Genomic DNA, 26,666 nt, shown 5'->3' with positions numbered 1-26,666 from the left:
CCATGAAGTTGTTTTTTTATTTTTTATATATATATATATATTTTTTTGTTTCGTTTTGAATGTTCTTTAATTGGTTGTCTTGATTTGTGTTGTTTTAGTTTTTTGTATTTGTTACTCTGTATTTCTCAATTTACTTCTACATTTGTAAAAAACAAAAAATGTATAAACAGAACATTAAATAAAATGACCACTTCACCACTTTTCAACCCATCAGCAGATCCAATTCACCGCCAAACCATAATAAATATATTGTCTATAATTTATATTTTTTGTCCCACGATTTTGTAACCCATTTTTCACCCCTGTGTCAATCATCCTGTGATGTGATCCTGGGCTCTACACACCCTCCGCCAACCTAGGGAGAGCAACAGACTTAACTCATGCTTCCTTCATGCTTGAGTGTCCAAGTTGCTCCTTTACACCTGACAGGGGGGAGTTTCCCTGGTTGGACGTAGCGCGTGGAAGGAACACGTTATTCCAACCAGTCAGGCGTCCCGGCTGGCCAGGGGGAGGCAGTTTAGAGACCAGGATTACTGCATGTTTTTGTGAGGGTATAAATATATTGTATAAATTGTATATTCAATAAATATATATACCATCCATTCATGAGTTGTCCTGACTGAAATATTCTAGAAATTATATGTTTAAAGCTCCTTAACTCTTCCTCAGATGCTCCTAGAAATGCTTGAAATGTCACCTTGGTGGCAACAAAGTAAATATCCTTGGGAGTAGTGTGATCCAGTGTGCAGACTTTTGTTTTCACCTTTTTTTTTTATCATTTAGATGTGCATACTTTTGTAAATGTTTGCATAAGTGTCCCGTGAAGTTTCATTTTCTATCAAGACGACTCTTGAACCGGCTATAATATGCTGGAACAAGTGGAGTATTCTGCCTTGTTTATAGATACTGCACTGTTTCTGGTTCCAAGGCAATTCTCAAGTGAGATCTAACACAACCCACTGTGAGATTGTTTTCCGATAGGTGCATGACGCACCAGTATACAGTATACTGTACAGTATGTGTTGTGTAGAGACCTGCGGGTCGTATGGCTATTGTCAAAGAGTCAAATTGCTCCGACTCAGTGAGGTAACTCTGGTTTAGATAGCACACTAATCAGACACAGACACAAACATAAACAAATATTCACATGTGCGCGCACACACACGCACACGCACATGCGCGCGCACACACACACACACACACACACACACACACACACACACACACACTTACGCGTTTTGCCGTCATCCGCGGCAGGCTCTCCCTCTCCATCAGCATACAGAGCAGTTACTTTAACATTGTAGGGTGTGTCCGGGATCAGGTTATCCAGGAAGGCGTTGTTGATACTTCCAGGAACCAGAACCTATAGCAGGACGCATGGACACTAGAGTGAGCTCAAACATTGATGTGTGCATGTCTTTATTTATCAGTAATTAATATTTTCATGAAGTTCGTATACAGTGCACACTTTTGTTCCAGTATCTTGCTCGAAATACTACTCGGAAATCAGTTCAAATCACTACCTGTAGTGCATTTCAAAGTTGACCTATTTACAGATGCTTATACGAGACCCTTCGTGCATACGCTACATAATGAAACCGGCAGCTGTAATGTACATGATGACCTCACTGCTAATCCCCGCTGTGCTCTCTGTCATCTCTCCGGGTTCCGCCGTTGCCAAAAGACTAGCCTCTGAATACTAACAACGCCGCGCGAGGTTTGGCCCATAGACCACCAAACAAATCATTCATTCAGCGAAGGGAGGGCTGACTGATAAACAGTTAGTGTTACGCTGCGGCTGGTGGAGTGCGCGCGCGTCACTGTTTGTGTGGGGATGTCATCGACGCCATGTGAGGGGTGTTTGATGGAGCACGTCTCGGCACGTAGCTCACCGCGCGTTCTGACTAAACAACACTTTTTTTTTCCCTTTTTTTTTTATCGCCGGGATTACCATGTCCATCTTCTGTCCTGTGCTTTAAGACAATGTGGGCCATAACACCACAGGGCCCTTATCTTACGTCATGAGAAAAGCATCTGCTTGTTGAACTGTGGTCGGCTTCTCGCTGAGGCACTTGTTGGGTTTTGGACGTGTGTAGTGCTCATGGGTACTGTGGCTTTGTAAACAGGCTCTGATTGACTGATTTCTGTATGTATACAATAGGAAAGAATCCTAGGGATTCAATCCCATCATCATTGCCTTCTCTTCCTGTGTCTCCCGTACTGTGTTTTGCCCTCAGCGTTACTCATATTATTTCAGAAGACTGCAGTAAAGCTGAATTCATACTTGATATTTTCAAGCAAACAACCCGTATAGCTTGAAAAAATGTCCTTTTCAGCAAGCAACATTGTCATACTATAGGGGGTATGAATTAAGGTGTGTATGTTATAGGAGTGAGTTTTTTTCAAAAATAACCGATTGAATAATATCTGAGAAAATAATCAATAGTTGCAGCCCAATAAACAAACTTTTTAGGGCGAGACTCACGTTGTGTCTCCCTCACAGCTGTACTATCAGGGACAGAAAAATAAACATCTAGAGGGAAATGGAACTGCCAAGCATTCCTCTGATGAAAAACGCATGACGGGACAACAAAGGTAGTGAAGATAAAGATCCATCCATCGCGAGAGAAAACAAATATAGGAAACAGTGACTAGGGGGATACTGAACTCTACGGTGCCTATCGATACACAGCTGCATCAAAGACGAGCCTAATCACAAAGACTGTCTCATTAGCTTCATATTGCGGGGCCTGTGGCCTCAAAACTTCAAAACATAGGAACTTTTCGCTGATGCCTGTCACAGATGTGTGTGTGTGTGTGTGTGTGTGTGTGTGGTGAGCACATTTTCCAAACTCCAGTCGCAGTGATTGGTGGGGAAATTCGCCCTGCTCGCTTCCCCCTGAGATCCAGAGATGCGTATCCATGCGTGAAATCAATGCTGATCTCAGAGACACAAAAAGCTGACAAGTCAGGATTTCCATCGTTAAGCACATCAGCGTGATTACCGCCGTGCTAAACATCTGTGAGGCCCATGGAGAACGCCGTGAATTTGTATTTAGACTATTTATGCATAATGTATGCTTGGACCATACGCATGGAACACGGTTGACTGACCAGGTAATCTCTCACTAATTCTGCGCATTAAATCCATGTTTGTTTTCGTACAAACAAACCTGAAGGACAGGTTCAAGAAGTGTTCGTCTGAAGCCACGAGAAAAGCGAGGCATGGACTTGCACCAAAGATTGTGCAAATCCGTGCTATCGAAGTGTTCCTAACACTCAAAACGTTGCACGCCAACAATGAGAATGCCCAAATACACTTTGACTTTCCCTTCAGTGGTCTCACGCCACTTTCACCACTTGAGCCCTTCATTGACACAGTTTACAGCGAAGACAGCAGATCTACAAGCCCACAATGTGTTACGTCACACCATTTTGTAAGCTTGTGGATCTGCAATTTTCACTATTTGTTTTACCTGGGGAAAAAAAAAACTGTATACAGTCCAAAAACGTCCTGCTTATCTCCATCCGAGGGTTTAGGGAGAGTGCGAGCATGGCAGGGAGGGACTCCCCCACATCCTGAGGGCACATTCTATCTCTAATAACAACCTGTGTGTTTTTACAGACAGACAGAGAGACAGAGAGAGAGAGAGAGAGAGAGAGAGAGAGACTCACAAACTCGGAAGGCTTGACTCCCGTGGCTGGCTGGTAGGAGACGCGGTACTGCTGCACCTGGCCCGTGGCGTGCTCCCAGCGGACATTCAGGCTGTTGGTGGTGGGGTTGTACACCTTGATGTTCTTGGGCGCCGTGCGTGGCACTGAATAGGTCAAAGTCAGGGGGGGAGAAAGAATCAACTTATTTATTTATTTATTGGCACATCACATGATTACAGAGGTAAAAAAGCTCTCAACGTTTGCAAGAGACAGGAAGTAATGGGCAAAGGAACACAAACTAGAAAAAGTGCCCTTCTGGGCACAGGTCTCCACCAGGATAGGAATGTAGGACATTGCAGCTTGCCTTCATCTGGTGGTTGGATAAAAGGGCAACAAAAGTAAATTAGAGGTAAAAACACTTTTCGGCCAGTTATAGCGCCACCTTGAGGCTGAGTTGAAATTGGCATTTCTTCCTCGGCCTAGTGGGAATGTGCGTGCACAATTTCACGGAAATCACGCGATGTGTTCATGATTTGCAGAATTTTGTTTGAAACTGAGCACTCCTGTGAACTTTGGAAGCCAATCTTAACCAATCAGGATGGAGTCTGAGAAATCTGAAAGACCCGTTTCGTTGAATGGCTCTAGAGAGACTGTGTAGCAATTTGCGCGATGTTTGGACAAAATCTGTAGGTGTACTGTGCAAAAACTTGTTTTGCACAAAGCGGCCTCCTGGTGGCGCTATAACAGGCCGTTCTGGAAATTTTGGGGCAGAGGTTCATCGTTGGCATCCAGGGAGTGTGTGTGCAAAATTTGGCATCGACCGGGTTGTTTTGCACAAAGTGGCCTCCTGGTGGCGCTATAACAGGCCGTTCTGGAAAGTTTGGGGCAGAGGTTCATCGTTGGCATCCAGGGAGTGTGTGTGCAAAATTTGGCATCGACCGGGTTAACGGTGGCCGAGATTAGCTGCTCACGGACAAACGGACGGACGGACGGACACACACACACACACACGGACGGACGGAGTGCAAAACATACTCTCCCCCCATGCCTTCGGCCTGGTGGAGACAATAACAGGAAGGCATGGTGACACGCACTGAAAATAGCAGATCCAAAACCTCACAATGTGACGAACGCACCACAATGTGACAAGTTGTGAGCTTGTAGAAGAGCAGCTATTTTCGCTATTCAGTATTCAAGTCCGACGTCATTTTGTAGTGCTGCATTACGTCCGGGTCCAAGTGGCAACAGGTTCCGTCCGCATCTCATTGTAAATAGCATATCTAAACGCGTGAATCTTTTTACAATGACGTTATTCTTCAGAAAGGAAGCCATTGAGGGTTAAAATGGGTCTTAATGCTTCCAACTCGAGTATAATTATTAATGTTTTGTACAAGTGTCCATCTCATATCTCAGCAGATCTACAAGCTCATATCGCGCCACCGAGTGGCGCGATACAAGCTTGTAGGTCTGCTATTTTTGAAAAATCGAAGAGCGACTGACATTTTTAGAATCTGATCTCAGGTCAGAATGGGTTCATCAGACCAGTGTGTGTCCGGCGGAAACCTCGTATGAATCTGATCTCAGGTCAGAATGGATTAAACTGGGGAGAAGCTATCTCAAATGCTGGCAGCAGCAAAAGTCTCCTGCAGGAAAGTCATTTTATAGCATCTATGTGGAGAACACGTATAGAGAAGTAGCACAGTTTTGGCTTTATGCAAAAGCCTCTAAACTTCCCTTTTAAAGCGAAACAGATGTGCATATTTCCCTGGTGTTCAGCGTCTCAGCCCAATAAACAGAGATGTTGTAGGTAGTAGCAGACCTAGATGCCTCCTTCATGAGAGAAAAAAACCCTAAAAGTATAATCACTTTACTAACAGGGAGGTGGAGTCTGTCCCATATGTCTATTGGCATGCTGCTCTATAACTACCCGAGGACGGAAAGAAAGGATGACGGACTGCGATTCAAAAGTTGATGATCTCCGCTTACAGAAGAAGTACTGGTGATCTAGAGGCAGGAACTTAATAATCTCATTTTTCAATAACAAAAATGAACCCTAGTCCTTTTCTCCCTCCTAAAAAAAAGATTTGCCCTCATTTAGTATACCAGGATCTACTGTATGCATACAGTATGCTAATGTACAGTAGCAATACTGTAATCAGTAATAATAATCATCCCTAAATGTTTGATCCCCAAGCGCACCGGGACGTAAACAAAGAAGCCAGTCACCTCCTCATTGACCAATGTGATTATCGCAACCAGTCCAACAACAGAGCACAAGAAACTACCACAACTTTCACCAGTAAGCTTCAAAAAGACAGAAAAGGCGAAACAAATTGGCGATGCTGCCTTTGTATTTTTTTTCCTTTATATGGTAGTGTGGATGGGATAAGCTTCTTGGATGACTGGAGTCATTACTGCTAATTTAAAGACCATAAATTGCACATTAATTGTACTACTGCAAATATGTTGGACGGAGATGGAGTGAGTACTGTATATCCCTGACAGGTTGGTGATGTGATTTTGTGGCCTTTGCTTGGGAATGTATTGGTTTGCGAATGTCCAACCAATCAACTGATCTTTTGGTAGATCAGTCCAGGCACAAATTCCTCATATTTGGGTTGCTATCCAAGAACATCTCATCCAGATAAGATCTGCAGTAAATCAGCTGTGCCTTTATAATAAAAATAAATAAAATAATAAAACAAAGGATAAAGAAATTGGCATGTTTCAAAAAAGGTTCCCTTTAGCAGCTTTCGATATTTGCTCCGCCACTAGAGTTGTGGAGACTATTGTGGTTTCATTATGCACCATGAGCTCGGCACCACAGTTCTAATTATTACTACTTTGGAATGAAGTTCTGCTGACTGGTCATGGCGAGCCATTTGAATTAGGCTCTGCTGACTGGTCATATGGCAAGCCATTTGGGGCAGGAACACATTGAATTCACAAAATCGAGACTAAAAGACATGGCAAACAACAATGGAAGAGTTCATTTCCAAAATACCACATGTCCAACAACTTGAAAGCCTGGGGGGGGGGGGGGGGGGGGGGGGGACGCTTTCATTTTTGAGCAGAATGCGAATGAAAATAAAAGCCTGCATGGGTACCGAGGCTAAACCTTCTGAAGAGCAGGAATGGAGAAAGTAATAGATACCTGGGTGCTTTGTCAGTACTCTAGTTAATAGTTAATTAACTGTAAATTAACATTTACAGTAGAGCTCAACGTTTCTATATGGGGTGAGGAGAGATAATTGCTAATCAGTTATACCAACTGAAAGCTGAAAGCTATAGAAAACCCAAACAAAATATACTATGCCATCCACGAGTCCACGACTGCACCAGAAATACTTTTGGCAGCCTGGCAGGACAGGAGCAGCTACAGTACACTGCCTCCAAATTGGAGGAGTTACAGAATGGAGCCATCTGAAAATAGCACATTTACTATAGAGGAATGAGAGAATGGCAAGCTCGTGTCAGTAGCGTCAGTCCAGCTAAGTATCAAAATCATATTAAAATATATATATATTGATACTTTTACAGTAACTATTTGCAGACATGAGCCACAGCCAGAAGACCTCACATACAATGTACCTACTGTAACATAGCAACACAGGGACAAGATGGGACAGATAGGAAAGACGGAGGTCATGACTTACGTGTCTTCCCATTCTCCGACTGACGCAGGCCCTCTCCCTCTGGGTAGACGGGGACAACTGTTACAGTGTACGGAGTGTCTGACAGCAGGTTCCTCAGGATGGTAGTGGTGGTACCACCAGACACTTGCTCCTGTTAACAAAGACATAATTGTGTGGCAATATTATCAATATAGCATGGAATAATCCATACTGTGTCACTTATATGGTAGCTATGTAACACTTACAGTATGATGCTGCCAAGAGTTTGTCAAAATAAAGGCGCTAGAGTGCCAAGCAGATGAGGCAGATTTTACTCTGAAAAGCCCCACCTTCGTATAATCTTCCATTACTACCTTGCGCTGTCAAGTCTCATGTCTCTTTAGAAGCGTTTAAATTCCAAACGAGATGCTTGGTTAAGTCAGAAATAAGGGCAGAACATTGCCGTTCTGCGATGTAGATTCAGAGATAATAGATAATAGTTCTGTCGGCCCCGTAAACAAGAAAGTGAATGATGTGCGCATGCACAAAACATGTCCAGGAGCGCTGAACAAGGTGTTGCCTACGTAGCAACGGGAGCTGTAAAAAAAATGGATTACAGCGATCCCGTTTTATATAATTAAAGAAGACCTAAAGACGCCTATATACCCCACGTTTTTTATTGAGAGGACGTGTGGAGAAGTCTTTAGCACAAAAAGTGGCAATACTGTACTTTCACCATGAATCAACTAATATATTTGTCATTATAGGCAAACATTTTCAAAAAAATGGCAACTCATTGTGAGCTTTTAGAATTCTATTCTATTCTATTTGTCATACGGCAGTAAATAGGGTGTAAGTGGTAGTAAATAGGGTGTAAGTGGTTAAACACAGAATGGAAGTTATAATCCAACTGTAAGGATATGTGTGTGTGTGTGATGTAACGGTAGGGCTAATTGGTTAGTTGTGAGGTAAACAAAGACAGTTTGAAGTCTCACCATGTCCTCTGCTCCGCCCGAGGCTGGGACGTAGAAGAGACGGTACTGACGCACGTTTCCTTCTGCTGGTTCCCAGTGCACCTTCAAGGAGCTGGTTGTGGGGTCGGTGACCTGCAGATTCTTAACCCCACCCAAGGCCTCTGACAAAGACATGCAATCGTTGTTTCAGCATTCCGAGTTGTGACCAGACCCACGTCAATGAGTATTCGATGATGAATACACCGTGAAATCATTACTTACTTTAACTCTGAATGTGTACAACTACAAATGTATCCGTATAAGGTGAGGAGGACCCGTAGTCAGCTAAAACAAATCACGATGTACAGCTGTTCTTTCTGTTCATGCTTACTTGTTTTCCCGTTGTCAGACGAGCGCTTGCCCTCCATATCGGGATAAACGGGAACCACGGTCACCTTGTACTCGGTGTCTGGCTTTAGTTCTCTCAGAACCGCGTCATTGGACATCCCAGACACCTGAGTCTAATGGAAAGAACTGCGTTAGTGGACATCCCAGACACCTGCGTCTAATGAAAAGAACTGCGTTAGTGGACATCCCAGACACCTGCGTCTAATGAAAAGAAAATGGCATAATGAATGAACTGTAAATCTTGTCACAATTTCCTGACAGTCTGGCCTGTGGCTACAGTCTCTAATTTTGGCTTTGGTTGTAGAATTGTCTATACAAAATACAGACATAGTCTGCAAACACTATCATGCCTCAATTGGACATTTTTATTGAATCACCACCAAGCTCTTCCTCAGACTTGATGTTCGAAATGTTTAGATGTGTCCTCACTATTCACCTTAAAAGGTGTTGTACTGTAAGTGATATATTTTGGTTAAAAGAAAAAGGGTATACTGTTAAAAGGTTAAAGCTCTATATTGGAATAGTAATCACTGCTATAGAGTGCTTGTCAATAACAGGGGTCTGTCCAGCACTCAATGAACAGGAAATAAATGTTCATTTGAGTTACACATTTCATCCAATCAGAACCCCACAAAGATCATGCTTGTGTTCCAGTTCATTCATTTGTTTCATCACTTCTGACTTCACTCATTTAACTTAGATAGAATTTTATGTAGACATAGACATAGCACTCTATTAGTGTACTGTATACGCAGAACGGAAATACATCGCATGGATGCAACTGGGACGTATCCTCAGTGATGTATCCCAAGGTCATCTGGGTTTCGGGTCTCGCGAACATCATACCCCTCACTCGGGTGACCCAGCCGGGGTGATCAAGTCCCGACTTATGTCCCAGTAGCTACCCTCGATCAGACCCACTAGGGAAAGACCAGGGCCACACAATCCGTTGGAACCACTCCGGAACCACTATGCCAGGACTGAGAGGTACAATTCTGGCATGTGGAGGGACTAGGCTCTGTGGGTTGACTCCTGTCCGGGGCCCTCCTTCGTCTCACCAGGTCCACTCCTGCTCTCACCAGGAGTACAGCGAGGACCTGTGCGTTGCACCAGACTCCCAGCACCAGACACTTCATTCAGGAGTGGTGGATTCTTGAGCCGCAATGGTTCTGCAGGCTCCACCGCTGGGCAACGGTAGCACTGCAGGCTCCACTTCGAAGGCCTCATCGAAGGTTTTTGGGCTTCCTCCTCACGGAGGACGCAGGCTGGGGCGCCAACCCATACTGCTCCCGGGGTGCCGTCTACATTCCGGCTGTCACCCGTCTCTCCGGTGGTCACCAGACTATACCTGGTTGTCACATAGTCTATTCCTATGAGTCACTATGAATAGAATACCTCAGAACGAAAATGCATCGCATGGATGCAACTGGGACGTATCCTCAGTGATGTATCCCAAGGTCATCCGGGTTTCGGGTCTCGCGAACATCATACCCCTCACTTCATTCTATACTGTAGAAATTCCACTGTTAGGTTCTCTTAGCTTACGTATGATTCTTTGTGACTATCATTTGTATGTATTTGATGTAACCACATTTTTGTTCTTACTTACTGTAAATCGGTCTGGATTAAGAGCGTTCTTTTTATTCCTAAATTGTAAATTGTCATCACTTCTAACAAATTGGGTTAACCCATTCTGACCGGGCACCCATTTTGGTGTCAGCATCATGTTATGCTTTAGCTATTTAAAAATAGCAGATCTACAAGCTCATATCGCGCCACCGAGTGGCGCGATACGAGCTTGTAGGTCTGCTATTTTTTTTTTTATCGAAGAACGACTGACATTTTTAGAATCTGATCTCGGGTCAGAATGGGTTAATCAGACCAGTGTGTGTCCAGTGGAAACCTCGTATGAATCTGATCTCAGGTCAGAATGGGATAAGTACCATGACTTCGGGTCCTCCAGCGAGGGGAGCGTAGATGACGTTGTACTGCCTCACGTCTCCCTCGGCGGGGTCCCAGCGCACGCTCAGAGAGTTGACGGTGGGGTCGGTCACCCGCATGTTCTTCACTGCACCCAGGGGCTCTGAAACGGCGGCAGGAAAACATCATAGGTTCAAATGTTCATGCTCCCAAACGTTAGCGTTTTGGAAAATATTTGTATTATTATTTTTTTTTTCTAAAAGTTGTAGTCAAGATAAAATAAAAATGTATAATTTTTAAATTAAAAGGTGACAATTTAACCCATTCTGACCGGGCACCCATTTTGGTGTCGGCATCATGTTATGCTTTAGCTATTTAAAAATAGCAGATCTACAAGCTCATATCGCGCCACCGAGTGGCGCGATACGAGCTTGTAGGTCTGCTATTTGTTTTTTTATCGAAGAGCGACTGACATTTTTAGAATCTGATCTCAGGTCAGAATGGGTTAATCAGACCAGTGTGTGTCCGGCGGAAACCTCGTATGAATCTGATCTCAGGTCAGAATGGGTTAAAAAAAAATACCATGACCCTATGTTTGGGAAACACTGTGAACAGTACATATATCAGTCAAACATTTAGCCTACAACAACAGTGGCTCGACTTTTCACTGATGTGGGTGCTGGATGATGCCCAGCAGTGGTGGTGAGTCACTCACTTGTCTTGCCCTTCTCTGACTGGCGAATGCCCTCCACATCTGGGTAGACTGGCACGACGGACACGTTGTAGACCGTGTTGGTATTCAGGTTCTTCAACACGGTGGTGGTGGTGTCTCCGGACACTTGGACCTGTTCAGCAGAAAGGATTATTTTTTTATTTATGTGTTCATGGTATTTTGGGACTTCTGAGCCTTTTTTACCAGCTGCTGTGTAAAGCACAGCTGGTCTATGTTCTCTCTGCTTGGCTTTCACACCTTTTCTTTTTCGATAGATATACTGTATAGTAACCTCTCTGGGCACACGGCTCTGTCACAATCTGCACATTACGGTTTGCTTTGTAATGAGATTTTGGTGAGCAGTGTCATGATTGAAGCCCCAGTAACGCTTTTTTTCTTGATATGTCCAAATTGGAGAACATTCGGCGAAAATAGCAGATCTGCAAGCTCACAACCTTTTGGTATGCGTCATTAAGTAGCACAATTATTATTAGTGACGTCGTACCATCTGTTCAGGGCCATCAGGCTTGGCGGCGTAGAAGACCTTGTACTCGCGCACGTTGCCCACGGCGGGGTCCCAGCTCACTGTCAGAGTGGAGGTGGTCGGGTCCTTCACCTGCAGGTTCTCCACACCGCCCACGGGCACTACGATAACGGCAATCATAATGCAACAGTTGCGCTGTCAAGTCTCATGTCTCTTTAGAAGCGTTTATATTCCAAACTTGGTTAAGTCAGAAATAAGGGCAGAACATTGCCGTTCTGCGATGTAGATTCAGAGATAATAGATAATAGTTCTGTCGGCCCGTAAACAAGAAAGTGAGCGACCTTTTACTGTCAGACTTTGCTTTTCGTTTGAATACACGCGCACACACACAAACATACACACACACACACACACACACACCAATTCTACTCACTTGTCTTTCCGTTCTTGGACTGAGGTAAACCCTCCATTTCAGGGTAAACGACGACCACAGAGACGGTGTATTCCGTGTCGGATTCCAGGTTCTTCAGAACCAGACTGGTGGTGTCTCCATCCACCTGGTCCTATAAGCACAGACAACATAAGGCAGAAATCAGCCACAACAGTATCTTTTTCAGACATTATAAGATACATATTAGGAGGTCTGAGGAAGAGCTTCGGCTTGAAATGTTACCACTTGTCAAGTAAAATATATATTTCTCGGAGCAGAAATTGGTGTGCAGACGCTTTTTATTCTTGATTTATCCTGGATACAAAATACCTCAATATTGAATATGATGATAGAATCGTATTGTTACGAGATGGAATATCTACAAGCTCGTCAGTAGTCTCATATTATGATATTGATCAAATTAGGGGTGGGACAATATGAAAATCACATAATTGCAATTAACGATATTATTATGATAATCAAAATATGCACAAAAAAAATGTTCTTCTTACATTTTTATCCCACGATTTTGCAACCAATCTTTTCACCCGCTAATGTGATCCTGGGCGCTACACTTCCTCTGCCAACCTGGGGGGCAGCGGACTGACCTCATGCCCCCTTCTATGCATGAGGAGTCCAAGCTGCTTCTTTTCACGTGACGGGGGGAGTTTCCCCGGGTTGGACGTAGCGTGTGGAAGGAACCACCGACCAGTTCCTTTCCCCTCCATCAATCGTGTAGAGACCAGGATTATGCGAAAAACTTAAAATGTCACTTTAAACATTCTTAGGCATAATATCGATATATTATTGCCAAGGTCCATTTAATTGCTAGGTGCTTGCAACTGCAGGAAAGACAAACAGTGTCTAAGCGGGCTTGTGAACTCAGTGAAGAGCAAGTTTGGCACCCGGAGAGGTACTCGCAAGCCTCAAGGAGGACGTTCCAGCCTGCACCAAAGCCACATTTCATAGATGAAGACAGCATGCCATCAATAACTAGCCTTACCTTTGATCCTCCATCAATCCCAATGCTTAAAGCGCATCAGCGTAAATAAAAATGTGTTCTGTTCTTAGGCACTTGCCTCAGTCTGTTAAAGGTTTAAAACGGCATGTTTCATGTTAGAGACAGAGCACAAACAGCCACACTGCTCATGACCGTGTACGGAATGTGTTCTTGGTCAAGTTGTCTGGCTAAAATGGAAGGTCCAAAAGCACATGTTGTATGTAGTCTGTTAACGTACACAACCACCCTGTATCTCAGTGTTCTCAGTCAAAATGTCTGAATAAATAAAGGTTAGAAACAGAACAACAGTAAATGTAAATGTGACACAACACAATGCTGAATGAATCTCACCTCCTAGTCAACTTTCCTAGTTACGTAATGCTTTAAAAAAGTGTGTAGTGGTTTGTATTCATGAAACAAATTACACAGCCATATTGCATCTGATTGCTTCACAATAGAAACAATGCATGTTGGGCCACACTACACTGGGCATGTCATGACTGATGCAAGTTGGGAATACAGTACACGATCAACATACAAGTAGGACTACATGTTTTTATGGCCTCCTCTCTCTGACTACATCCCACACCTTCCGTACCTTCTGTTCTCTCCCACTTTTCTTTGAACTTGATAAATGTGCCCTCCTTCTCCTCCTCCATCCCATCATTACTGCCGTCACTTCCATAGTATTGCTTTTGTCTTTACTTTCTGTTCCAAAGCATTCATGGTAAAAAAAAAAAGGATGTCTTTGGCGTTATTAAAAATAAAAATGAGCACAAGGCCGAGCTTGAGTTTGTTCTCAGCTTGGCACTGTGCAATGATGATTCAAAACAGCACGTCCCGAAACAATAAACAAGGGGAGGGGGGCTTGCAGAGAAGGTTCTTACCACATCCTGCTCTCCTCCAGCTGCTGGGACCCAGATCACGATGTACTCGCGCACCTTCCCCTCCGCCGCGTCCCAGCGCACGTTTAGGGTGCTAGTGGTGGGATCTGTGACCTGCAGGTTCTTGGCGTAACCCAGGGGCTCTGAGAACAGAGGAGTAGAAAGTCAACGACGAAGGAGGAAGAGGAAGAGGAAGAGGAAGAGGAAGAGGAAGAGGAAGAGGAAGAGGAAGAGGAAGAGGAAGAGGAAGAGGAAGAGGAAGAGGAAGAAGAAGAAGAAGAAGAAGAAACTGGAAGACTTTAGAGACAGGAAGACTTTTTTTGGTCAGTCAGTCCTTGGAGCTCATAGTTTTGTCACACAGCTGTTGTCTAGCCATGGATTACTGGCATCCTGGGAGCAATTTGTTCCAAATGTCTTACACGGGAATGGAGAGAGTATGTACTGTGTGTGTGTGTGTGTGTGTGGGGGGGGGGGGGGGGGGGGGGGGGGGAGGGGATAGCTGGTTTTCATAAAAAACTTTCCATTAAGTCAGATTCAAAAACGTAAGCCTAATATTATAAATATTCTTTCTTTCTTTCCCCCTTTTTTTTCTCTTTAACCCAGTAAGACCGGGAAAGCATCCATGTCATTTTTTGAATTTTTAACAACTTTAACCATTAGGCTTATTTTAATACTTTGACTATTCAAAAATCATGAAAATCTTTGAATGTATGTATTTCTTTTTTTAAAGATCATTTTTTTATTCATCATCTTTTATTGGTTTTTTTGAAGGGATAGACAGTATAGGCTGACAGGAAACGGGAGAGAGATGGGGGGAAGACATGCAGTAAAGGCCGTTGTGTCGGGCTCGGGAGTCGAACCCGTGGCACACTGCGACTGGATTACCAGTCGGGTGCCCAGACGGTTACACTACGGCCTGGGCAATGTATGTATTTTTAAACCAAACCCTAAAATCTTTGTTTCTGGTGGTCCCTGGAACAAAATATTTGGATGGGGCTCTGCTGCCAAACTGAGGCTCACAGCCAGGCTGTGTGTAATGTGATACGAAGGTCCACGTACTTGTCTTGCCCTTGTCAGTCAGGCTGGCTCCATCCCCCTCTGCATAGACAGGGATCACGGTGACCGTGTAAAAGGTCTCTGGGAGGAGTTTCTCCAGCACCGTTTGAGTCGTGCTCTCCGAGACTTGCTCCTGAAAAAGAAACAGAAACAAACAAAAAACTGAAAGGTTGAGAAGGGAAGGTGAATTAGATGCTCCCATTTAGTATACTTTAACATCCTCACTGTTAATTTAAGTCTGACTGTAAACATAATTATGTAACCAAAATGAACACATTTTGAACCCTCTCAGAGTTACAAATTGTTTAAATTTACCGGTAACAAGGATTTGAGTGTGTATTTTACACCGGACAGCAGTGTTTAGAAGCAACAGCGGTCCAACGCCCTGAGTTAAATTCCAATCTGAGATGTCCTTGAGCAAGGGAGTCAGGCTCAAATAAATCTCACTTAGATGGTGTTTTGTACCCCTTCTTTTTATACCGTAATTATAGTGTTAGTAAATGTGATAATAAATGAAAGATATTTTTCAGAAGGATGGGGATACTTTTTTACAATTTAGGCATTTAGCAGACGCTCTTAATCCAGAGCGACTTACATTTAGGCAAGAACAAAAGCATGGGAATACATCACATAAAAGCATTTATCATGAAACATGCGTAAGCTAAGAAAGTATTTACTACTATGCTATACATATATGTACTATGGCGTGCTATGACTATATACAATACAATTATAGTGCTATCTACATAACATGCTATAAGTCTGTATCAAATGCTATCTAAGCCAACAGAAATGCTATCTAAGGGGGTAGGGTAAGTGCTATGGGCCATGATGGAGTCTGAAAAGGTGGGTTTTCAGGCTACGGCGGAAGATTGGGAGTGATGCTGCAGTTCTGACTGCAATGGGAAGTGCATTCCACAGTTTTGGAGCCATTTTTTTTAAATGTAAATCATTATTTATGGTGTGTAAATACAATATAACTAATACATATGCAGTAGGACCCAGGCTCCCCCAGAGAGCAAGACTCTGAACCCCTAAGTGCTCCCGATGTGCAGGTTGGAGCCTTAAATGGTAAATGGTGCATTTATATATCGCCTTTATCCAAGGCGCTTTACATAGATTGTGCATTAATTACATTCACCCATTCACACACACATTCATACACCGATGGCGGCGGAAACCATGCAAGGCACCAACCAGCACATCAGGAGCAATTATGTGTTCAGTGTCTTGCTCAAGGACACTTCGACACTAACTCTGGGGGAGCCCGGGTTCGAATTGGCAACCTTGCAGTGAGAATGTGTGGGTGAATGTAATGCACAATCTCTGTAAAGCACCTTGGATGAAGGCGCTATATAAATGAACCATTTACCATTTACCAGTAGTCTGCTGTGGTCTCCCTAAACTTCCATTTTGAAATCTAGACCCTGCTGTCGGGGTATAGGACACCGACTGATTAACAAGTAGCCCTGCCGGAAGCTCATAACTCATATTAGACGTGGCTAAAAGTGGATTCCCTCCGAGTGGTATAGAAGTTTGGTCTCCCAGCAATGAAACCCTGGTTTGAATCCCAAGTGTTTTATCTCCATCGGGAGAGGACATGAAACTTATGTATTTTATAGCTTCATAGAGCTGTAGGTATAGTACAGGGGGTTGGCCTGGTGGTTCAAAGGACCATTTTACAACCAAAAGGTCCCAGTTTGTTTCTCTACAACTGACTATTATGCCCACCTGATGTTTTGAGTAAGTTATATAATATGTGAAAATGTATCATCTTCAAGAAACAGATGACACCTGATGAAAGCTATGGTAGCCGAAACATGTGGGACCTGTCATCCAAGCTGTCTTCACTCCATGTAGCCAATTGTTTCCCCTACACATTTTGTGCTTCGCCATTCAATTGCCTTTGTAGATACGAGAGGAATGTGTCAGATTCCATCTTCGCCGGTCTGACATACGAAAGAAAAGCCCTCCGCCTCCTCCAGGTCAAAACCTCTCCCGTTTGTATTGACGCAGCGGGTGATTGAGAGTGAGAGGCAGTGGCATAAACCAGTAGGTGAGCGAGCCAATTCCAGGAAGGCTTTCATCCCGTGCCATATAGATTCACACCAGCAGCCAATGCGGCGGCCAGCGTGCGTTTCACACTGTGTCAACTTCCAAACCAGCCTGAACCACTCCACGACCACAGTGGCGCTGATGACAAGCCCCTGGTTTCTCTCATCACGTTTCACACACACACACTGCACACACACCGCACACACACACACACACACACACACACACACACACACACACACTACAATTTCAGATTCTCAAGTCAAGCTTGTGAAAGGCAATGATGGGATTTGTTTTTCTATAAGGAGAGCTGTGCTATTGTTTGAGAGTTGCATGGAGGGATTACACTGTCACCAAGTGTGACTTCACAACGTCAGCGATGAGTCATTTTGTTTGTTTTTATTCTTTTGATGGGAGGTATGTAGGTATTATTCTTAGACCATCGGTTCATTTCCATCTCACCTGCACACTCAAAAAAACTAAAACTTGAGATCCTTACCACAATCTCCATTCCTCCATCAGTGGGACTATAGATGACTTTGTAACCCTGTACATTGCCGTCGGCCGGGTCCCAGGTCACTTTCAGAGTGGTGAAGGTCGGTTCAGTCACCTGTAGGTTTTTTGCTCCACCCAAAGGCACTGTGAGAAGGAAAACAGTCATCATTTTCAGAATTATATATGTAATCGATTCCAAGTTAACCCATTCTGTCCGGGCACCCATTTTGGTGTCAGCATCACGTCATGCTTTAGCTATTTAAAAATAGCAGATCTACAAGCTCATATCGCGCCACCGAGTGGCGCGATACGAGCTTGTAGGTCTGCTATTTTTGAAAAATCGAAGAGCGACTGACATTTTTAGAATCTGATCTCAGGTCAGAATGGGTTCATCAGACCCAGTGTTTGTCCGACGGAAACCTCGTATGAATCTGATCTTAGGTCAGAATGGGTTAATATACACAATAAAACCCTCAGTGTTAATTAATCCGTACTACGTAGTAGTAGTAGTGTACAAATGTTACATTTGTGCAGACTCGGTTCAAAACGTTATTGTCGGCCATAGCTGAGTGAGTAGAGGCGCCAACTAGGAATCAGAAGGTTGGTTCAACCCTCGGCCCGCCCAGACTACGTGTCGAAAAGGTCCCTGGGCAAGACACTTAACCCCACTTAAACCCCCTGAGAGCAGCCTTCTTCTGTCATCTGCAGCCTTCTTCTGGGTGAAGCAGTAATGGTAATTTCCCCTCCTTGGGGGACCAGAAAATACCCCCCCACACACACACACACACACACACACACACACACACACACACAGTCCTTACCTGTTCCAATCAAGAATCAATCAAGATAATGTATTTGTCACAACTCATACAGGTGTAATGAAAAACTGTGCAAATAGAACACAACAATAGCATAAGAGATATAATAAAACCAAGAAGAATACAAATGTAAAAGCCATAATAATATAATGCAATTTAAGACATTTGCTAATTTAAGTCAAAGTCCCCTGAGGAGTCATTAAACAGCAGTGTGGGGGTGGGGCCAAGTCTGTTTTGCTTCTTTTTTTTTTAAAGAAGGCAAAAAGGCTTAACCAAGTATCTGCTACATTTACTTCCCTGTGTATAACGTATTATGTTCCCAAATCCCCATGTGACTCACATGTCTTCCCATTCTCGGACTGGCGTTTGCCCTCTCTGGCGGGGTAGACGGGCTGCACGGACACCGTGTACGGAGTGTCTGGCTTCAGGTTCCTGAGGACAACGGTATGGGTGCCTGCAGGGACTTGTTCCTATTCAAACAGGGTCGTAAAAATAGTTGGTTTGAGTCTGTGGTTTTTAAGCTCTGGTCGTGGGGAGGGGAGGGGGCCCAGAGAGCAACAAACCTGTTGCATGCTTGACACTTTTCTGCCGAAGCGTACATTACGCTCAATGCTGGGTGTTACTCTTAGCCGTCTAACGAGGGAAACATTTTTGATTTCGACACCTGGCTGTATTAAAGGAGAATTCCATGCTAGAATGCTTTCTTACCTTTCTTTGTAGTTGTTACGTCCCCACCAAAGAGGTCCAGGTGGGTTTTTTTGTGCAAAAACTTCTTATTGGCTATTTCCCCTACCATAAGCCCTCAATGAATTGCATTGCATTGAATGGGAATTGAATGGGGCTATGGGGTGTTATGCTAGTTCGCTTATTTCCATCAAAAGTGGTAGTAAAGTGTGTCGCTTGGGATATTATTTACATTATGAAGAGAGGATATATACAAAGAAATTATAACTTTGAGCGATGGAAATAAGCGTTTTATAAACTAAACTAACGCCTTTTAGTATGGAATTCTCCTTTAATGGTATCCAGCAATGGAACTGAGACCACATGTGGGATATCAGATGACAGATGGACAGGAGAAAGAATAAAAGACGTTTTTTTTTTTTTTACAGTCATAAGGTGACTGGGACATGTGCAAAGAGGTAGTGTGCAAAATGGGTCATGTCTTGCAGAGTTTTTTTGTACACCGTGGAACTGCATTGTATTGTAAACCAAACTACTAGCTCACTGGAAGGATTTCTGTACTGTAACTTCATTGATCCATCCATGTACACACCATCTCCTCTGGGCCACCGGCGACAGGGACGTAGAAGACCTTGTACTGGCGGACTGCTCCGTCAGCAGCGTCCCAGTGCACGGTGAGGGAGGTCATGGTGGGGTCCGTCACCCTGAGGTTCTTGGCTCCTCCCAGTGGCCCTGGTCAAGAGGACATGTTATTTCAGCTCAGAGATATCAGTGGGCAGGAACAGCTGACAGCCAATTACACACCAGTGGTGGATATCCACCACTGGATATCCACCACTGACATGGCTGAAGTTCCATACATTGTCTACAGTGAGGAATAAGCAAAAATGCCAGCAGAAATAACGGTGTAGCAAAGTTGAGAAATGTTCTATTTTCCGGCTATCTATTTTCCAGCAAGACCAAAAGCACACTGTGCTTGAAAATAGGGGCGGACTAGATGTACACACGACGGTGACGAACACACCCATTTAGAGAAAAAATACAGTGGTAGAAATCACTACCGCTGCTGGTGTGAATTCGGCATTAGTGTCACTTTGTCATTTAGGAGCTCATGAGCATATCTTACTTGTCTTTCCATTCTCGGCCATCTTCTTTCCGTCTCCCTCTGCGTAGACCGGCACCAGTGAGACCGTGTACAGCGTGTCAGGCTTTAGAGCACGCAGCACAGTGTTGGTCGTGGACCCCGACACTGTATCCTGATTAGCACAAGAATATAGATTGAAGACATTTTAATTTTGCTCATGAAATCTTTCAACATGGGACTGTTTCCATAATGATTCCACACTTGCAATGCAACAACCATGTGACTGTAATGTAATGTCAAATGTAGTGTGAGTCGTCGTCAGTGTAATGAATGATCATCCTTACCATGCTCTCGACTCCTCCAGCAGCGGGCACATACAGCACTTTGTATTCTTTCACCTTCCCCTCGGCGGGCTCCCAGCGCACGTTAAGAGTGCTCATGGTGGGGTTGAGCACTTGCAGGTTCCTCACTCCACCCAGAGGCTCTGATGGAACGTGACGAAATACCAGGGAAATGAAGGTCACCGTTTTAAAAATCCCACAATACATAGGAGGTAAATTGTCAGGATGAATGCAAAATTGGCCAGGTTGTCATGAGAAAGATATGGGTTTGAACATACACCATTAGCATCCTCAGTGATGTATCCCAAGGTCATCTGGGTTTCAGGTCTCGCGAACATCATACCCCTCACTCAGGTGACCCAGCCGGGGTGATCAAGTCCCGACTTACGTCCCAGTAGCTACTCTCGATCAGACCCACTAGGGCAGGGGTACTCAACTGGCGGACCGCGGTCCGCGACCGGACCACGGACCACCTCTTTGCGAATCACCCAAAAAACAAACAAAAAAAAAACAGTTTTTTTTCCTTTTTTTTTTAAGTTAATAATATAAATAACATCAGATGGTACATTTCTCATGTGAAATTGCTGCAAAGGCCCCCAAAATGTCCCCCAAGGGCCCCCAAAATTCTGGCGCGCACTATGCGCACTGTACTATGCGCGCACTATGCGCACTATGCGCACTGTAAACTAAAGATACTGCCCCGCTGCCACCCTTAGATCTCCATATATGGAGCTGACCTGTTCTGACATTCCATATGTTGATCTGACCTAATCAAACCCTGTACACTCAAGACACGCTCTTCTCTTTTGTGAAGCAGGGCGAAGTGTACCTCATCTCCGAGGCAACACTAAAGACAGACAACAAGGACTACTTCACAGTGAACGACTATGAAATTATACTGACCAACAACAACACTTTGACTTCGTACCAATCAGTGAGCTACAGAACAGGGACCCGAAAGCCAAAAGGATTGATGTGATCGGAGTGTGCAGGAGTGCTGGGGACGTGTCACGGATCACGACTAAAGCGGGCAGAGACATCTCCAAGAGAGAGAGCTCAACCCGATGGAGGTGAGAGTCACCCTGTGGGGAGATCAGGCAGAGTAGTTTGATGGCATTGTAGCCGTGAACACCCTTTAGGGCGAGATCGCTTATCGCCCTCAGGGGCGTCTTTGGTGTATGTTTAGTATGTGATGTTGCATTTATACTTAGTGATTGTTACTTTTGTAATAAGACAGGAGGCGAAGCTGGACGATGCTATACGATTGTCATTAGGAGTAATCTCTCAAGAACAGAACATGTCGGCAGGGGCATTCAGAACGTGTGTACGTTGGGAATTAGTGGGAATGAAAACATAAGTGCCCCACCGGAACAGGAGGGCTGAGGGCGGGCCAAACGGGGCCAACATCGTGTCACCCAGTTTCTATTGGGCGGAGCGCCCCAGAGGCAACTGCAAAGGAAACAAACAGCAGAGGGTGCTGTTTCTTCCTCTCTTTTACGCTGACGGGTTCCCAGATTGCATTAGGAGTGACAATGACTGACTGGATCAGAAGAGGAAGGCCAAAGAGGAGGTTTATGGATTTTGGTGAGAGAGGACATTGCAAGTGGCTGCAGTGACCGAGGAAGACACAGAGAACAGAAGCAGATCCAAACAGATGATCTGCTGTGGCAACTCCGATAGGAATTAGCCAAAATAAAAAGAGGAACGAATGTAATAAGGCAGCATTTGTAGTTTTGTGATGTCATGTGGTAGTTGATGAGTGAGCCAGTCTTACTTGTCTTTCCATTCTCAGACATCTTCTGGCCAGCTCCCTCAGCGTAGACCGGCACCAGTGAGACCGTGTACAGCGTGTCGGGTTGAAGGCCTTGCAGCACAGTGTTGTTGGTGGACCCTGACACTTGTTCCTGATTATTGTTAACAACAGAGGACATGCGTAAGGGACTGCAGAGGCGCCCCTTGAGCAATCCATTTAAACCCAAACCGTTCAAAGGACCTCCTGTGGTGAATTGTAGAAGACACTAATGAATTAGAGAAGACTCTAGTTGTACAGTACATTGTTCTCTTCCGCAAGGCTGTCCTGTAGGTTCAGACTTTTGGATTTTTGGTTTGGAAACCCCTGTGCATTTCTGCACATTCATTGAGAAAGTATAGCATTTAACTGTGCACACAGTATTTGTCCATCCATCATCCATCCATCCATCTTCAACAGCTTATCCGGAGTCGGATAAGCGGTAGACACAGTATTTGTGTCCCAAGTTAAGCTGATAGTGATCGTACCAGTCCTACCATGCTCTCAGCTCCTCCATCGGTGGGCACATACAGCACGTTGTATTCCTTCACGTTTCCCTCGGCGGGCTCCCAGTGCACATCAAGAGTGCTCATGGTGGGGTTGAGCACCTGCAGGTTCCTCGCTCCACCCAGAGGCTCTGACGCAACACCAGAGAAATGAAGATCACCGTTTCGAATCCCACAATACACACTGGTCTGCACAAATTGTCAGGATGAATGCCAAATTGGTCAGGTTGTCTTGAGAACGTTGTGGGCTTGAATTTACAGTACACATTAGCTGGGATAATGTGTGGGTTGAAGTAAATGACAATAGCTCTCCCTCCCCAAAACAACTACTGTTAAGGCACTTTAAGGCACCGTGTTGTGCACTGAAAATAGCTAATGTACAAAGCATGGCAGTGCAATGCTTTGTGAGCTCTAATGGCAAATTTCAGTGCGCGACAACAGCACGCAACTAAGTACGAACGAGGCATTAGCCTATTGCAGTGGAGCTTCCCAATGGACATCAGTAGAAGACTGGTGGTTTATTGTGACTAATGTATGTTTCATATGCGATGTTGCATTTACACTTAGTGTTCGTTACTTTTGTAATGCGGGAGGCGGAGCAAGAGGTGGCAGAATTGATGATTCTCATTAGGAGTGACGAGGATTGACAGGATCAAACATGAGAGGATCAGCCCAAATTAGAAGGTTTGGGGATGAAACAAGAGAGGCAAGGTTGAGATGGTTTGGACATGGTGCAGACAAGGGATGAGGGGTACATACAAAATGTTAAAATAGCTCTATACCACCTAATGCCTACAGCCCATGATCACTGTTACTGCTTTAGGCCCAAACCGCACCAATGATTCGCCATGCAACTCCTTGCAACCAAACAGTTGCAAGGAGTTGGAACTTTGCATAAAACCACTATCCCCAATGGCAGTTGCAAGGAGTTGCATTGGTGCGGTTTGGGCCTTATGGGAATTGGCATTTTAGGCTAAAGTAATAAGCCCACAAGAGGTCTCAGGTTACCGGGTATTTTATAATGGCTGAGGGGCGTAGTGAGACACGACGCGTATCGGAGTGTCTCCGACCCTTTCAGCCATTATAAAATACCCGGTAAGCTGGGACCTCGCGTGGCTTATCGCTTTTCTAAAACGGTTACAAACATATAGCAATATTAACCTCAAAACTATTCCTAATTCACAAAAGTAGCTACGCTTTGCGCCCACCAGAGCGAGCAACACTTCCTTGTTTTTACTCAGACGGGGGAATAGGAGGTGCTTGATGTTTTCATGAGGCTGTCCGGAGCCACATATTCACAGTCATATGAATGTGGGCGGTGCTTAGACACTCGCATGGCCAGCGTTTGCATAAGGCAATGAAGTGTTCCCCTTCCCCAGTTCAGCTACAGAGCGGGATCAATGTAACACAGCTGGGAATGATATAAAGTGATTGAAGGTGTGGATTATCGTGAGATTTACCACGTCAACCAGCCAATCAGAATCAAGTATTGGGACTAACCGTTTTAGAAAGTATATTAATGCATTTGTGTATTCTACGTTATGTTTTTATTGTTGTAGACTGAATGCCAGTGCGCAAAAGGCAAATTTCTATTTTACGTCAAATCTTTATTGGGAGAAGGCTGCTGAAGATGGAGCTACCGGACAAGAGGAGAAGAGGAAGGCCAGTTGGCTGCAGTGACCGAGGAAGACACAGAGAACAGAAGCAGATCCAAACAGATGATCTGCTGTGGCAACTCCGATAGTAATTAGACAAAAAGAGTTTTGTCATGTGGGAGTTGATGAGTGAGCCAGTCTTACTTGTCTTTCCATTCTCAGACATCTTCTGGCCAGCTCCCTCAGCGTAGACCGGCACCAGTGAGACCGTGTACAGCGTGTCGGGTCGAAGGCCTTGCAGCACAGTGTTGGTGGTGGACCCTGACACTTGTTCCTGATTATTGTTAACAACAGAGGATGTGAATTGTAGAAGACTAGTGAATTAGAGAAGACTCTAGTTGTACCGTACGTTGTTCTCTTCTGCAAGTGTGTACTGTAGGTTCAGATTTCACGACTGGGTAACCCTATGCATTTCTGCACATTCATTGAGAAAGTACAGCGTTTTACTGTGCACACATTAATTGTCCATCCATCATCTATCCATCTTCAACAGCTTATCCGGAGTCGGATAAGCGGTAGACACAGTATTTGTGTCCCAAGTTAAGCTGATAGTGTTCGTACCAGTCCTACCATGCTCTCAGCTCCTCCATCGGTGGGCACATACAGCACGTTGTATTCATTCACGTTTCCCTCGGCGGGCTCCCAGTGTACATCAAGAGTGCTCACGGTGGGGTTGAGCACCTGCAGGTTCCTCACTCCACCCAGAGGTACTGATGGAACACGGCACAACATCAGAGAAATGGGCTTCTGGCCAGATTCACAAGGAGGTCAGTGGGTTCAAATCCCATAATACACAGAAGGTAATCAAGTGTTCCCCTTCCCCAATTCAGCTACAGAGCTGCGGTATCAATGCAACGCAGCTGGGAATGATATAAAGTGATTGAAGGTGTGGATTATCGTGATATTTACCATGGCAACCAGCCAATCAGAAGTATTGGGACTAGCCGTTTTAGAAAGTATATTAATGCATTTGTGTATTCTATGTTATGATGTTTTTGAGTGGTGCAACCACTCCTACATCCAGCAATGTCCGTGTACCTGTATGTATCAGTGGTGAGCACGAGTGGTGTGCGCATGCGTGAAATTGGAACGAGAGAAGTATGTGACATGGCTGCCACCTGCTGGACGCAAATCCAACTTCTGACTGCCACGGTCTGTGAGGCTGCGCACGCAGCACAGAAACAGATGTTGTGGGCGTCTATCTTGTGCTAAATAAATAGCGTCAATGCTAGCGAGCTAAAATATAGCCATCCTTGCTCTAGAAAGCACCAATGTTTCCATCTAGACCACCGGATAATCAGCAAAGACCTCCGAACATCGCGCTAATTGACCAAACCACGGAGAGCTCCGTAGATTAGGAGTTATTCAGCTTTTAGTTTGCCTGTATAATGGGAGGTGGACGGGACCGCTGTTGTGCAACCCGGTCTAGGTTCGCTAAAGAAGGAAAGGCCGAGCCAAAATAATAATAAAAAAATAGTTCTCAGCGACGCAGATTGATATCCATAATAAAGCTAATCTGACGGAGCAGAGAGAGAGAGAGAGAGAGGGAGAGAGAGAGAGAGAGGAGGGGGGAGAGAGGGGAGTTGCACCACTCGGTTCACACAGGTGTGATTTTTTATTGTTGTATACCGAATGCCAGTGTGCAATAGGCAAATTTCTATTTCATGTAAAATGTAGTTTTCTTTATCGTTTATCGTTTATCTTTATTGGGAGAAGGATGCTGAACATGGAGCTACCGGACAAGAGGAGGAGAGGAAGGTCAGAGAGGAGGTTTATTGATTTGGTGAGAGAGGACATCGCAGGTGGCTGCAGTGACCGAGGAAGACACAGAGAACAGAAGCAGATCCAAACAGATGATCTGCTGTGGCAAAGAGTTTTGTCATTTGGGAGTTGATGAGTAGCCAGTCTTACTTGTCTTTCCATTCTCAGACATCATCTGGCCAGCTCCCTCAGCGTAGACCGGCACCAGTGAGACCGTGTACAGCGTGTCGGGTTGAAGGCCTTGCAGCACAGTGTTGGTGGTGGACCCTGACACTTGTTCCTGATTATTGTTAACAACAGAGGACGTGAATTAGAGAAGACTCTAGTTGTACCGTACGTTGTTCTCTTCTGCAAGTAAGTGCA

At 44.6% G+C, this 26,666-nt stretch overlaps 1 protein-coding gene across 15 annotated transcripts in view; it reads right to left on the bottom strand.

Annotated features, from left to right (window-relative positions):
• The window catches only part of col12a1b (collagen, type XII, alpha 1b), a 168,410-nt gene that overhangs the window by 58,780 nt on the left and 82,964 nt on the right, over positions 1-26,666 (bottom strand). For 5 of the 15 annotated variants that reach the window (XM_083790291.1, XM_083790277.1, XM_083790286.1 and 2 more), the window contains 21 exons: positions 26,454-26,583; positions 25,104-25,252; positions 24,687-24,816; positions 22,870-23,018; positions 22,367-22,496; positions 20,596-20,735; positions 20,294-20,423; positions 19,760-19,899; positions 18,824-18,953; positions 17,670-17,809; positions 15,119-15,248; positions 14,063-14,202; positions 12,179-12,308; positions 11,767-11,906; positions 11,265-11,394; positions 10,573-10,712; positions 8,613-8,742; positions 8,264-8,403; positions 7,311-7,440; positions 3,676-3,818; positions 1,234-1,363 (listed from right to left, as the gene is read on the bottom strand). In XM_083790291.1, coding sequence (XP_083646417.1) covers positions 1,234-1,363; positions 3,676-3,818; positions 7,311-7,440; positions 8,264-8,403; positions 8,613-8,742; positions 10,573-10,712; positions 11,265-11,394; positions 11,767-11,906; positions 12,179-12,308; positions 14,063-14,202; positions 15,119-15,248; positions 17,670-17,809; positions 18,824-18,953; positions 19,760-19,899; positions 20,294-20,423; positions 20,596-20,735; positions 22,367-22,496; positions 22,870-23,018; positions 24,687-24,816; positions 25,104-25,252; positions 26,454-26,583 — 2,851 coding nt within the window. The remainder of the gene's footprint in view (positions 1-1,233; positions 1,364-3,675; positions 3,819-7,310; positions 7,441-8,263; positions 8,404-8,612; positions 8,743-10,572; positions 10,713-11,264; positions 11,395-11,766; positions 11,907-12,178; positions 12,309-14,062; positions 14,203-15,118; positions 15,249-17,669; positions 17,810-18,823; positions 18,954-19,759; positions 19,900-20,293; positions 20,424-20,595; positions 20,736-22,366; positions 22,497-22,869; positions 23,019-24,686; positions 24,817-25,103; positions 25,253-26,453; positions 26,584-26,666) is intronic. The other 10 variants (XM_083790281.1, XM_083790282.1, XM_083790283.1 and 7 more) reach the window with 7 other exon arrangements.

This window comes from Protomyctophum parallelum, assembly GCF_964188405.1.
Source record: "Protomyctophum parallelum genome assembly, chromosome: 19".
NCBI lineage: Eukaryota > Metazoa > Chordata > Actinopteri > Myctophiformes > Myctophidae > Protomyctophum > Protomyctophum parallelum.
The sequence above is the reverse complement of the archived record's forward strand: the minus strand, read 5'-3'. Positions and strand labels throughout refer to the sequence as shown.